The 15,426-nt window shown below is 37.3% G+C and overlaps 1 protein-coding gene across 1 annotated transcript in view; it reads right to left on the bottom strand.

The window, feature by feature from the left end:
• Nucleotides 1-15,426, bottom strand: part of MAT1A (methionine adenosyltransferase 1A) — a 30,699-nt gene that overhangs the window by 13,720 nt on the left and 1,553 nt on the right. Inside the window, exon 2 of the mRNA XM_071438751.1 lies at nt 2,588-15,418. Within this exon, the coding sequence (XP_071294852.1) occupies nt 2,588-2,681 (94 nt within the window). The 5' untranslated portion in view covers nt 2,682-15,418. The remainder of the gene's footprint in view (nt 1-2,587; nt 15,419-15,426) is intronic.

Genomic DNA, 15,426 nt, shown 5'->3' with positions numbered 1-15,426 from the left:
GTGACAAAATAGAGACCAAAAGAAAGAGTTATCTTTTTCATGCTTCTGTCTCTGCACTTTTATTATTATATTGAAAGGAAGAAGTCGTGTGTAAGTGTCCAGAGAGTTTGGAATTTACACCACTAAATGATTAAAGATCTGAAAGGAATTCCCAAACGTTATGCCCAGGGGGTTTGGAAGAATCTGGAGTGAGAAGATGGCATAAACAGTCTTCTGTGATGTCTTTGGGGAGCACAGGTGATACCTGTAGGTTAATTATTGACAGCTAGCACTTGCTTCTATGGAATCTGGACTTCCCAGTGACACCCAGCTCTAGGCATGGCACAGATACAAGGCAGCTCTCTGTACACTCAAATAAATAACCATGTCATTTCTCCTGCTTTGTGCATTAAGAAGGTTTCCATTAAAGCATTCAATACTCAGTTAATACAATCAGAACAATTCAAATTTCCACCAGACAAAGATCTGGTTCAGGATCTTTACTGCACATAATGCCCTCTAGCAAAATTATACTATCACATACGGAAGAGAAATAGTCAAGAACACGCAAATTATCCATTTTGTATAAACAGAGGAAATCAAAACTCACAATAAAATTCTATTGCTACAGATAACATCAGAAGCCCAACTGCAGCCTCAGGCACTGGGCCTCTTTTTAAGAAATAACCAAGATTTTCCTGGGTGATAAAATCCTAATGGCATGTCTACACCTCTTGTGCAAAACCACAGAGGGAAAAGGGGGGCTTGGCCAGGATGTAGGAGTGATCAATTTGCTCTCAGGAGCCAGAGCTGTCACTGAGATGATTAAGATCCAATGCTGATGCTCAGGAAAAAGAATTTGCAGGACAACCCAGAGTTACTGCCAGCCTGTCCTCCTTTGATCTGGAAAATCTCTGTTTTTCCCTTTGCCATAGGCACTGGGGGTTTCAGTACCCTGAGTGAAGAAGTAGGCTGTTTAAGAAAGCATCACAGCCTTGAAAACAGCCCGGTAAATTTCAGTTTCCACTCACTTTAAAAAAACATCCCAGGATGGTACTTTGTATCTCATAGTACCCAGAGACCCAGCAAGCTCTGCAGGCCAGAGAAGCTGCAGGGGTACCCAAGTGGTAACTGTGTTTCTCAAGGGCTTGCCTTGTACTTCAGCACAGGTGAAAAATAATATTCATGGGGCTTAAACCCAACAGAGGGTTTGGAAATAAAGGAGGGAATGTGAATAAGAACTAAAAAATTGGCCAAATTCTAAAACAAGAAACAGTATAAATAGAGGAGTAGTAAGAAAACAAACCGAGGGACAAAGCTAAATCTGAGGACTCTGTTGAACTCTCTCTGCTCTGAGACATGCCTATTTTTGCCCCAAGATGATTAAAAAATAATGATTAGAGTAGCATAAATTTTGACCATTTGTCTTTGGAAATAACATCATCCATGTAAAATTACCACACTGTATTATGTGATTTTTCCCATGAAACTCCATAGCACTACAGTCACTGGATGTAAATGTATATAAATTTGACATGGGACATAGGTTCCAAGGACAAAACGTGGCTGTCATTTTCTGTCTGTGTTACATCAGAAAGAACCCCAACTGGTTTAACCTGATGTAGTTGCCTTCATATTGATGGAGAGGTACTCAATTGCATCAGCCATGGATTTGATCTGCAGTAATAAGTTAATCTAGAAGAGTATCAAACTATAGACATCAAGTTCTCATTGCTGACCTTTTTATCCTGTGCTATAAAATCATCCTAGCCATTTATGATTCACTCACATAACATGAATACAGACCTGAAAAGCCTTATTACAGCAAAAAGCACAGGCCACCAAATCAGCTTCTAAAACAAATACACTTTTCAGGACCTCAAATAGCCCATTGTCCCCTGGCCTCACTTGAGGGAACAGTTGCTGTTGACATAAGGTGTATGTTTATGGTGGATGAATATTTGTTTTCAATAAAATTGAACTAATCTCTGCTGACCATACATAAAGTTTAGCAAATAACTGTCCACTATTTGCTTAAGCAATTCCATATATTGCATCAGATGATGGAAAGGGGTGGGAGGCGGGTGGCAAACTGGTGGCTCTGCCATGTACAGCTGCTGGGACCACTAAAAAAAGGCTCCAAGATAGGCTACTTAGGGATATTCCTGTCATGGGTGATAGTCTTAGACCACTCCATATGTGCAGGACAGTTTCACAGGTCCCATAAAGATATGGAACACGAGAAGCAAGCTATGCATTCTTACCCATATATGAAACTTGAGCCTGTCAGAGATACAGTAGTGTCCCCACAGGAATACTGAAAGAAATTTAGGTGAAAAGGAAGGAGCAGCACCCATAAACCTCACTGCCTTCCTCAGCTGAACACACACCCTGCAAAAGCACATAAACTGCTGTTGGAAGCACTCTAGTTATAGCAGTTCTACAGTCTGTATGGACAAAATCCGGTAGAAATAAAGTAGAAAAAGCACCCTGTTACAAATAACTTCTCTAGTAAGATTAACACCAGGTGAATTCTTCTTTAGGCTTTTAAAACACCTCAAATGAAAATACTACACTTTTTAGACTTTTACCAGAGCTGGCTTCTTACCTGGATGTCCTTCTCCCACGGACTCCGATGTGAACATGAAAGCCCCCTCATCATCAAGCGTGTAATCACATAAACCATCCACCGGCCCATTCATGGCTCTGATGCTGCTCCTGGTGGGCTATTACAAACGAGGCTTGAGGAGCTCTACCTTCAGTGCCTTCTGTTTAAGAAGGCTCTAACAGCAGGACTATTGCTGCCTTCACTTATTACCTCTTGGGCTAACTTGAATTTCAGTGTGTGAAAGCAGCATGTGCTTGCATCCGTGCCTGCATGCAAGGAGTATGCATGTGCCTGAAGTCTGTATCCCTACCTAGCCTGATCTGTCAGTCCCTGAGCTGCTCCTATATATGGAAAAGTGAAAGTGCCCAGATAATCATGTGAGGAAAATGGAAGAGCCCATTTCTTGGCAGGGGAGTTAGTTAACTTTAGGATACTTCACTAATTAACTCAGTTCTTGGAAACACTCTGGATTCAACCTGTGCAAGATTGGTTATCTTAGCAGCTCCACTGAGCATGAAGTAACGCAGGAGTGCTAGTGACAGTTCAGGCCAGCTGCTTTTCTCTTTGGCCCTCCCCTGATTCTGGGATCTATGGTGTACTTCCAACTCTGCGTTGTGGTTTTGCAGGGATATATACAAAACGTGTAAACTCACAGCTTTCCTAACGAAGGACTAGAAGAAGGTTGCTCTGCATCTTATAACCATACTTTCCTTTTACTTTTTCATCTCTAGAAAACTAGAATTCTCTCATGAATTGGTTTTTTTTTTTTAATCTTCATTCATTTTTCGTGCACATTTGAGAGACAAAACATCTGATAAGATCTAGCACCACGCTGCTTCACAGTCTGCTACACAGAGCTTACCCTTCAGCCTTTGCTTTTCTTTTCCCCTGTCCTTTCTCCTATTAATACAGGTCCATTTTAATTATATTTTTGTATCATATTCCCATACTACAGTCCATAACCCTTATAAATACAATAACTGCCACATCTCAGAGCTCAGTGATCAGTTCTGCTGCAGAGAATTTCTTCTAGTCAAATGGCTCATATCTGGAATATGCTGGCGGTATGTCAGGTATGAAGGCAGAAGGCATTTTGTGGGTATTTGTGTCTTTAAGTGAGTATATAAAAAACAAGTAAACATACCCATGGGACAGATCCACAAAATGCCCACCACTACTGCACCAGTATAAGTAGGTGTAATTTTCCTTATTTCCTTTACAGAAACCAGTATAGTCTTAATCTCTCACCAAAGCACTGGTCTATGAAAAAAAATTAATTCCTTACCACTCTTCAGTTTAATAACTTAGTTTACTTCAAACCCTTAGCCATTATTATTATTATAATTAATATAATTATTTAAAAATCCCCAAGATGGTTCCTGGGATTCAAATTTCTCACTGCTACATATTAATGTAAGAACTCATTAGAATTTTCACTTTCTGCCTACATTCCTGAAAACAATAACCAATGCCTGTGAATGTTCACCAGTAATCTGCTGCAGCATTGGCCCCTCTCCAATAATCATCGACATGGAATTGTTCATTTCAAATACTCTTCCCTGGTTTTCTATTCCAGAATTCATCGCATGGAATGATGAGAATGGGTTGCACTTAAATTCCACAAATTCACACATCAGATACACATTATGAGGCACAGGTTTCTCTGGAGTAAACTGTGGTCACCCCACTGACATGAAGATACTATCCCAGCCTGAATAAAGTACACATTAACACCACGCAGAAAAATAGAATTTGTAAAAAAACCCCAAAAACAACAAATAAGACCAAAGGGTAACTAACTGTATTAAACCTAGTTAATCTGTAACATTCAAAAATGATATTAACTTTTAAAGTAAAATAGCATCAATGATAAGCAATCATTCTTAAATGCAAATATTTTCTTCTTCCTTATGGAGGCACCAAAAGACACAATGGGAATGGATGAAACAAAAAATGATTTTGTGTGTATTAAAGACTTTTCTTTCTGATTCTACAATCATCCAACAAAAGCAGACAAGACTGATTATTATTAGCCTGTGAGTTCCACTCTCTCTTGCTTCTGGTTTTGCTTTTCCTTGGTCTTCAATGCCACTTAAGGAGAGAAAGTGTAGTTTGGGAATCAGCATTCATGGTTTTAAGGCAACACTTCTGGAGAATGCAGGACTCACACAATTCTCTTATCACATGCAAAAATAAAAAACCCACAAGCTCTAAAAATGCTGAAGACCACAAGTATTGACAGACGTGAGGAATGAGTTTGCAGGACCATTGTATATTTTGCTTTCACAGTTCTTTTGCTTCTGTGTAGTTAAATGCATTGGTCCTTCTGACCTTTGGAGGGTCACCCTTCATTAAAAAGCCTCTCTGGCACTAGTACTCCAGAAATGGTGCCCAGCTGCATTTCACATTAACTTCTGTAAAACCTCCAATGTGAGTTTCTTCCAGTTGTACTTTTACTATCAAGAGCCGTACATTTGCTTCATGGTCATGAAGCACCTCAGCATGTTCTCTTCTAGGACATCCATGACCAATGCTAATGCATTGTAGGATTATGTAATGTGTAATTTGGCTTCTCTTCCCAGACAATTTGACTTTTTAAATATTTGAAAAAAGGTAAGATAGTGCTTTACCATCATGGCTTTCTGGCATAGCACTCCTGTCTATGAAAATAAAAAAAAAAAAAGGATGACACTAAGAGAATGATTGACATCAGCATTTTTCCATATTCCTTTTTATTGATAATGACTCAGCACTCAATGTAACAGGATTCCAAATTTTCCATTCACTTTATTGCCATACTCATCTGGACTGAGCCGTAATAAAGTTTGCCTGGAAATCTCTTTATAATTCATGTATTGCCCATCATTGTATTACTAGTATCAGTTATGGGGAAACCATTTCTTAAGCTGTGAAATTTCCCTCTCTTATCACAGCTTTCAAATGTTAAGGATAATGACTCGATATGATCACACACTTTTACTACAGTAACTTAAAATTACAATTCCACTACATTAAAAAACCAAAACATGTTTAAGTGTAGCAATATACAGGAATACCTCATGGATACAAATAACATGTAGGAAAATGTTTTCCTAAATACTTCTGTTTTGTTCTCTCACCCTTATCTTCAGATATTATTTTTATCAAGTTAACTGTTTAACAGGCTAATAGTTTAAATTTCTTACTTGGTTTTTTTATTCTCACTTTTTGCAAAGAATTTACTCCTAATTAATGCCTGTGGATACAATTTTTCAGGTGTTTACAAAAACTAATACTAGTTTATTTTTTGCTGTTTACTATTAGTAGTTTGTATTATACAAATAATGTGTACTCAAGGAATTACTGCAGTCCATCTTTTTTTTCCAATTGGAAATGAGCAATAAATTTTGTAAGCCTCATGGGAATACCCTCTAGGGCTTTTTGGCTGGTTGGTGGAAAGCCTTGACTTACCCATTTTGGTTAGGGGAAGGTAGCTGTTTTGGTTTATTTTTAGAGTTAACATAAGGAAGATTTGTTAAGATGTGTTTATTTCCTTTGCATGAAGAATGACAAACCTGATCAAACCAACAGAGTTTGAACATGGGGAATTCAAAACTTGCTTCCCACCTGCTTCAAAACTCTTGCCTCTATCTAGTATTATCTGAAAATGAGAGTGGCTCAAGGCCTCCCAAACATGCAGGTGTAGATTTCACTGGCCCATAAACATTCAGGGTAAAATAAATACTGCAGAGCAGAAAAAAAAAATGTTGTGATTGTAGCAGGAAAGAAGGTAGTGTGCCCTGAGGTGGGTGTTTATCACTCAGCATTTATTCTTTCATCTCACCTTTCACCTTCTCCAGACTGGACTATGGGACCTCCTGCACATGACCATGAGCAATTCACCCCTTTCATTCTGGAGGGCTTTTGTGACTTTTTGAGTAAATACCCATTACAGTCAGAGCAATTTCTTGGTGTGCATTCTATGTAACTCACTCCACCGTAACTTCAGCTTCAGGGAGGTCCTCTGTTGCATCTCCCAACTGCCATCCCCACCATTTCCTAAGTGCCTCCAGGTTCTTCTATTACCGATACCAGAGAAAATAATTAATTTTGTTTCTCTCCCCTGTGCGTGTCCTTTTTGCATCTGTTTGACCTCAAACTCTCTATTCCAATGCCTCACTGAATCACAATGTTTAAAGCTGGACAGTCTCTACTCCAACCTTCTGCTCAAAGCAGGACCAACTTGAACAGGTAGTTCATGGCCATGTCATAAAGTAATATGTGCCAGGCCTTTATACATGTAGTGGCAACTTTAAGTTTCTTAGGAAATAATTAAATCTACACTGGTTAAACTGGGCTTTTGTTAAAATATATCTTGGTGTTAATTTCACTGGGAGCATTATTTCTTTAAAATTAGCAGAAATGAATACAAATTATTTTTTTATTTATTCGCCTAATAAAGGTCCTAGCAGTTCATGTCTTAATCCCAAGATAACGATAAATTAAAGTCTTTTTTCTAATGATTTTTCATAAATAACCCTTGTTGTACCAAAAATGGTGTAAAGATAACTAGATTAGTTATCCATTTGCTGATTGGTTTCTATTGCTTCATTTAAACAGCATTAAACAGGTATATAAGCAGTTCTGCCTTTATTCTTTAGCAGTTTTCCTATTTAAGTTATAAGCTCTGTAGAGCAATGCACAAGCTTTTGTTTGTGGTATATGCTTATGTGAAGGCCTATTACAACAGAATCACAAGTTCATCATCACAAATGATGAGAGGGTAGAAAGGAAAAAATAGAGCCGTGTTCCATACTCACCTCACACAATTAAAAGTTTCAGTTTGCAAATGTAGCAGTGTACAAAATACATATTTAGCATTTTACTCATAAGCCACCATAGTAAATGTAGTAAATTCACCCATTCATTGTTAAAAGGATGCCTTAGAAGGTTTGGAGAAGTCTTCAATTAGAAATTATCTCCCTTAAACCTTACAAAAAGCCATCTATGTATTTTACTGGATGTTTTTTCCAGCTGCTATGGTCAGTTGTTTGGCTAGGGAAAGACTGTCATCTGACATGTAACAAAGCACAAGCCTTAATTTCAATTGCACGGGTGCGATCACTCATGAGATCCACAGCAGCCACAGTTTCTTTCTGTGGGAGTAGTTAGGGCTCTTAGCTGTGAATGACAGGTCTGATCACCTGCCCAGACTAAACCCCATTACAGCCATGGATCTTTATCTCAGCTTGCCAAGGGAACTCAGCTGGCTTCCAGCAGCTTGGGTGTTGGATGATCTTCTGCTTTCTTCTGCTTTCCTGTGTCTTGTGACATTATCAGTGTAAACCATTAGGATTTCCTCAGTACCTTAGGAAAGAGACTGATGCATTTAAACAGCTATTGCCCAACAGTTTTTGCTGCAGTGTTTCAGAGGTGTTTACAGTACAGGTGGTCTTTGGACTTTGAAACAAATATTGACTTTAGTACATGAAGTTAGGTTTCAGAAACCTATCTGCAAGAACAGTTGTGGAATCGGTTAATTCTGGCTTTCTGACAAGGAACATTAGGTTAAATTCAGGCACATTTGACTTTTTCAAGAAACAATGCTGGCACATACTTCTTCATCTGGTATAAAACTGTAGTTACTTCTCTGGACCAAAACCCTTTACAAGTCCTCTGTTTCACATACACTACACATAGGGAAGTAGTGTATGTTTCCTACACTACTGGTCTATGTTTTCCTACTCTTCTATGCTTGCAATGAAAATATTTATGTACTTGAACTGCTTGATCCAGGCAAACATCTATTCAAACACTCAATACTAATCTAGTAAATAATGCATAGCACAATTTTACATGCATTTTGCATTATTGAAAATAACTACACAATGCTGTGAGTTCAAGAATTAGGCTTGTATGGCTATCAGGAGAAAAAGATACTGCACACCATCCAACATCCATTTTAGCCATGATTCCTATCCGTGGTTATTCACAGCCTTTTCAGAAGTTCTCTCACTGTCACTGCTACAGAGCTCAAATGCTCTACTGGTGCTGTAAAGTCTGCAGAAAACTCTTAACTAAATCAACTGACGGGTGACATCTTTCAGAAATCCTCCAACCTGACCTTGCTACTACAGCTGATCCAGACTGGGAAGGTTGCCACCTAAGTAGCAATTTCACATACTTCACCTGGGCAAATATATTAGCAACCAGCAAGATTATTATCTTTTATCTATGTCTGACAGATTTCACTGCAGTTAGTCATTCAGCAGTTTCAGATAAGCAGGTCTGAACTAAAACAAAGCCAAAACTACTCTTTGATATCTCTAAGTTTGATGTCTAAACATCCATTAAGTAATGGAAGAAGGGTATGTAGGATCACCTAACACAAGTATATAAACAGTACTATACAAAAATTCACACAGCAATCACAACACATCAATATTTCTAGATTCCAGTTAATAGAATATGGAATGGGAAACGGATCTCATGAAAAGATCTTTAGGCTTATAGACATAGTTGCCTTCTCGGAGTTTTATAATGACACTTTTTTTTTTTCTTTCAAGTCCTTTACCCTGAAACAAACTAAAAGGCTCAAGAATTATAATGAGTTACAATCTTGCTTTGACCCTTAGCAACGAGAACACTTGTAGCAATGAGAAGTATCAGTATCTGGAATGTTATGTCTTACCTGTTGTACTAAAACATGAAAAATTATTCAAATGAACAAAAAAAGACCCCAAAAAACCTCCTGGATATGATCAGTGCTTGCAATGTGAATTAAGACTATAAACTTCAAAATTTTAAGGTTTAAGATCAACAACTTTTTCATTTTTGCAATGGAGAGTATTCAAGTTATGCACAAATCTCAGTATTCCAGAAAATAAACCAGCCACACTAGATCCTCTCAAGGAAGAAGGCAGTTTTAGTCCTTTAAGTGGAAACTGAAGCCTGCAGCTCTACTAGGCAGGGAAAGAGAAGGACAAACCCATTCTCTTGACCATCTTAAACCCTACCCTACATAGGTGTATAGACTCCCCACAGGTAACAGCTCATAGCTAAACATGTGGAAGAGCTGGTCTTAGGGTATGTCTCTATCTTTTTTCTCCTCCAATATTTTCTCACCCCTTAATTCTTCTTTTTTCCCTCTTCCAGGTTTTCCTATTAATCAATTTAAGGAGCACCTAAATTTCATACATTCATATCAATTACTCAATTTTCATATCAATTACTTGATTTCTATGCAGAGGATTGTTTCCTGTTTCCTCACAGGAGGTTGACAGCTTATAGGTTTCCTGCTGCTGCTTCTTTTTTATGTCCACAACCTGTGTTGCTTGTAATTAAACACCAGCACTGCCTTTGGCCTCTCAACAGTTTGGTAAGTCAGCCAGAAAACAGAGATCAGGGCAGACCTGCCACAATCAAAACCTATCAACTATTCCTATTGACTCTGAGAAGAAACAACATTTGACTCACATATATTAGAAGGTTTAGCCAGTGAAGTGAAGCATCTCCTTTTCTGCTTTTGAAAATTGGTATCGAAATCAGCACCTAGCACAAGCCAACTCCTCCATGTATCCTCTTTACTGTGTTTTCAGAAATCTTGGCTAATTAGAAAACTAATGGCAAGTTTATACTGCAGCTTAATTGTTAAATTCTTCCCAATTGCTACCAATGGCTTAGAATCCCAAGAGCAACAGTCAGAGGTTGTGGGCAATCAGCTCTAGTTTGTTCCCTCTCCCCCTCTGCAGTACCATAAAACATGTCACTGGGATTCTCTAAGTCTTTAGAGGCAAGGTCAGCCAGGTTATTTCAATGTGTAATTATTTTTAAGACACATACAGATATTCCCACGCAGTTGGCATGAGTGTTTTAGTAGGACTCAAGTTGGATTCCTGCCAGCAAATTCAGTAAGCACAGACCTGATCTCCTCAGAAACTAAAATATGAAATTAATTTACAGATTTTTGAGTTCATAAATATGTGAACCTATTCAAAGTTGTAGGTTGCATTTTTATGGTGTTTATAACAATGAAATACTGTAAGCAATTTTTTTAAACTTAAATTAGGAGTTTACTTATCCTACCAAACAAAGAAAATTTGAGAGAATTCAGTGGACCTTTCTCTAAAGCTTAGATGGTCCTTTGATTTAAATAAGTATGGAAAAGAATATTGGTATATGGATGCTAGGTGCATGAGCTCACCACACACAAAAGTGGTGACTTTCTTGTAAGTCACAGAATAATGAAAGAGTTGTAACTGCTGGAGAGACTTTTGAAGAAACTGCACCAAAATAAAGGAGCCTGCCTTTACTATGTCAAGAGACAAGCCAAATGTATAGAAATAGAAATACATAGGTCTGGCTGTATTTCCTGATTTTTTGTGCCATGCAAAGCTTGGGCAAATTCAGAGACAGATTCACACACTGTAACTATGCTGAGTTTTTAAGTGATAGCTAAAAAAACACAACCTAGAAAAGTCACATAAGGAGGGTAAGGGGAAAACATGATACAGTTAACAGCAACCTACATGTGAGCAGTGGCAAAACCATTTATCCTAAAGATACTAAGAGGCAGGTGCCTATAAACACAAACTTTTGAGATAAGAGAATAGTCAGTGTTTCAGTATATCATCGGTGGTAGTTTTTATAGGGTTCATATTTCTTACCAATAAATCTGACTCTATAGTTTTAAAATACAAGCAAATACAATAACACTTAACCCAAGTTCAAGTGAGAAATAAAATACTGGTGCATTTTTGCTATAGGCTTCACTTAGATACATATGCCCACAGAAAAAATGTTGAAGAACAGCTGCCTCAGAACTGCACCACAGTCCCAGCCCTAGAAATCTTCAGCTGTCAGGGCCTAAGGGTAACTTTTCAGTGCAGCCTGGCTTACAATCAAACAAACAGATCCTGTTTCCCAGGTTACAATTATCAGCTAAATAAACAGAATTTTTTAAACTTATCTACTAAATACATCAGTGGCAAAACCGCAATTGCTTACGATAATGAACCAAATACAGGTGTGTCTGTGTGCAGCCAGTCATTTCTGCAAGAAAGTACATCCAAGAGGTGGAGCAGAAATTAGGCAGAATGATTGGAGAAGCCTAACACACTCCCAGGAATGTGACTTGAAACAGAGCAAAAGAGAGCTGCAGTGCCCCTCTGCTGAAATGGAAATGATTTATTATCTGAATGTTTCCTCTTTCCAACCTGCCCCACAATTAAGCTCTTTTTCTTTCTGTGCTATCTGCCCTGCAGATACTCTTTGAGGCAATCACTTCTCTCCTGTTTTAATATTAAGTACATTAAAAATTTAATAACTAGGAGATGGCTTCTCAGGAGTAGAAGTCCATGTTAGTTGAGAGCTCAGTCTTGAAATCTTATGATTTCAACCACAACTTTTACAACAACTTCAAAGAGACCGAGATCTTGGAATGCATCTTCAATACACCAAAAAAAGGGTGTATTTGCCTCAATTTTTTTTGAAACAAAATAACAACAATCAGCTCAATAATGGAGCTGAAAATATGACTCAGTTCATTAAGAAAAACAGACTAACCAAAATACCGATCAAGTTCAAACACACATCCACCTCCTCCACCAGGAAAAGCCAATTTCTTTATCTGGCATCTGCTAGACAACATCTAAACTATGGAGGAGCCGCTGAACAAACTAATTTGCTGAACTTAAACACCAATTGGTTCTTGCATCAAACAAAGTCACATTTTCCACAAGTACTTTCCCAAGGTTTTTGGAAGAAAACCCCAAAACTTCTATTATAGCAACTTCTATTGAGAACCATGAGTGACTACATGGAGAAAATGGCAGAATTCCCTTGGGGAGTTCATGAAAAATTCTTAAACCTTTTACAGGCCCTTAGAGAAGCTAGGATTATTCAGATAACTTCGGTGCGATATGCCTAAATACCAATTTTTATTTCTAAGTCAAATGCAAGCTTCACATCATCATTTAAAGTACACTGAATTTTTAAATTGTGATGGATTAAAGTAATGGGGGAAAATTTGTAATTTTTAGTGAAGCATTTAATTCTGTGGCAGTGCAGAAATGTCAATACAGCCTTTGAAATAGATAACTCAAGAAAGATTAATCAACAAGAACCAAATGGCAACTTTCTCTGCTCATTCCATTACTTGACAGTATGAATGTGCATTTACTTTCAGGTGCTAAAACAAACATGCCCAGTATTAATGTATTAACATGGTTTGAAATTTTGGGCATTGATTTTGGATGACCTACAACTAAAGAAGAAAATGGGAGTACTTAGTACCTTCAGACAGGCTGTCATGAACATAATTTTTCACAATATAGTATCTTCTAATTTATTTAAAATAAAAAACAGTGTAGATTACAAAAATTCTGATCTAAATTAAACACTAATTTTGGTTAATGATAATGACTCTATGATGTACAAGTTAAGAGGGAAGACCCACAGTATTGAAGTTGCATATACATCTGAGAACTCTCAAATTCTGAGAATGAGTCTTCTGCTTAACTTTTTAAAAATCTGCTACACCATGCCAGCTCCAAAAAAAGGGCACCTTCTACCTGGCCTTTCTTCCATTAGTATTAGCCCAATACCTGTACAAATGCTTGTAAAAGTATAACTTCTTCTACTGTATGAATTATAACAAATATACAAGTATAAAACACAATTACTGCATGAAGATCTATAATGGCAGCACCACAAAACAAACAAAAGTAATAAAACCAAGCAAACAAACTCCTCCACAAGAAAACCCAAACAAAAACTCCAAAAAGGCAACAACTCAAAAACAAAACTGTAAAAACAAACAAGTACACTGGTAAGATATTTTAAAAAGTACATCAGTCTTTATCAGCAAATAACAGGCTTAGACTCTCTAGCTGTAGTCAATAGACAACACTGCTCTTTTTCTAACCTAAGTACAGGAAATTCTTCAAAGAAGTAAAGCAATTAATAGCTGACTTCAAATATGAGTAAGCTGTATTAGCAAAGTTCAGAGAAATTCAATTTAACATTTAATCCAGACTAATTCATATGGCTCCCATTACCATTAGCAAATCACTGAATAAAACTTCTGCTTACAAAAAGATAAGTTAGTTCCTTTAGACTATGAAGGAAAATCGATCATCATAAAAGAGACTGCAAACTGAATAAAACCTATTCCATTAAAAGCTAACTTCAAAATGTGCTTGCTGCAACATGTATTTCTCCATGCAGGAGAAGGTTCTCACACTGCAGAAGTGTTTTCACCTCTGTGAGCAGACTGACAGTTAATCTGAATCATTTTGTCCTATTCTGGGCTTCATATCTGTTTTCATCCTTGTGCTTCAGTATTGCTGGAATGAGAACAGCTGTGAATGGGCAAGTTACTGTCAGCATGTTCTCTGAAGGATCTGCACATGGCCTGGTCACAGCCCAAACAAGACTGCTCTTACTCTGAAGAAAGGGAAAATGACAATTTCATATATTTTCTGTCAGTATTTAGAACCTTATTTTCAGTGACAGTTTGCATCATCTGTCTATGAATTTCATCCTTCTTTCCTAAATTTCATAAAAATTTATTCAAAGGGAGTGTATGCTGCAGATGAAGCTACATTATGTAATTGCTTTTTTTTCTTTCCAATGTACAATTTTACATTTTATGCAGAGGTTAAATTGTGCTAACACTTCTGAAACCACATCATGTGCAGTAACTAAAACAGCCATCCATCCTCTTCCAGGCTCTAGCTTGCTAAACTCCAAAGAAGGTGAAAGTTCAGAAAGAGAAGGCAAAAATTATTTTAAGCTGCCTTAATTCCCTCCAGGTTTAGACACCCAAGCAGAAGTCATCTTTGTTGTGAACTACATTTTCAAGTAACCTACAGGCAGGTTTGCACCTCAAGAAAACATGGAGCCAAGAACTGTTTACCTCTTGTCACATATCCAAGATAAGAATTCCTATAAAGCTGTAATGCACCAGGTCTGTGCACATCAGATCCTGAAAAAATGGGAACTCCTATAAATAACATTTTAACAGCAAAAGTTTTCTGTACCTAACAATAAAGAAACAAGTAAATTGGAATCTACCGTTTTTTTTTGACTCTTGCTTCATAATTTTCTGATAAAAGTTTCCATCCAAAACTTCCTGCCTTGAAATAAAATGAGGAATATGGACTGCAGCATCACAAAGAAAAAGTCATAGTTAAAAATAAGCTGAAACAGAATGACAAACAGAAGTTGTAGTTTTCATGGGCTGTAATTGACAGAGCTTCCAGTGTGCTTATTTAGGATGCACTCTAGTGGACACACATATAACAAAATCAAACAAAGATACAAACAGTATGAAATGATAAAAAAATGAAAGCAACATGTAATCAGAATTAATTTCTAGCATGTTTTAAAATAGTGCCTTACATTTTGAAGGCTGTATGAAGGTTGAAATTTTCATGGTCAACATGACTGGACATGAAGTGTAAATGAACAGGAGTTACCAATTTTTGGAAGTGTTAATCTAAATATTAAGAATCAGTTACACATATTGTTTAAGAGACAAACTCCATCCCTTTGAGACTGGCACAAGAGGCTGCTGTGCATGCACTGTTAACGGGTGTGATTAGAACTGTGGTATCAAAGTGTCTTTGAATGAATCTGTTATAACTGTTTCTAACATATAATTTTAAACTCTGTCAAAATCTGTTTATTGGAACATCAACCACAAGGGTGTATTCATGCCACAGGAAAGGTTTTGACTATCACAGAAACTGCAAACCAGTCAGAATTATTGTAGATAGCAAAGTCTGGCCACTTAGACACAAAAAATAGTTCCACTTTTCATGACTCCAAAAGTTACACAAACATTTCTACCTGGTAAG

This window comes from Agelaius tricolor, unplaced genomic scaffold, assembly GCF_023055355.1.
Source record: "Agelaius tricolor isolate 1412-34295 unplaced genomic scaffold, bAgeTri1.0.p SCAF_13, whole genome shotgun sequence".
NCBI classification, from domain to species: domain Eukaryota; kingdom Metazoa; phylum Chordata; class Aves; order Passeriformes; family Icteridae; genus Agelaius; species Agelaius tricolor.
The sequence above is the reverse complement of the archived record's forward strand: the minus strand, read 5'-3'. Positions and strand labels throughout refer to the sequence as shown.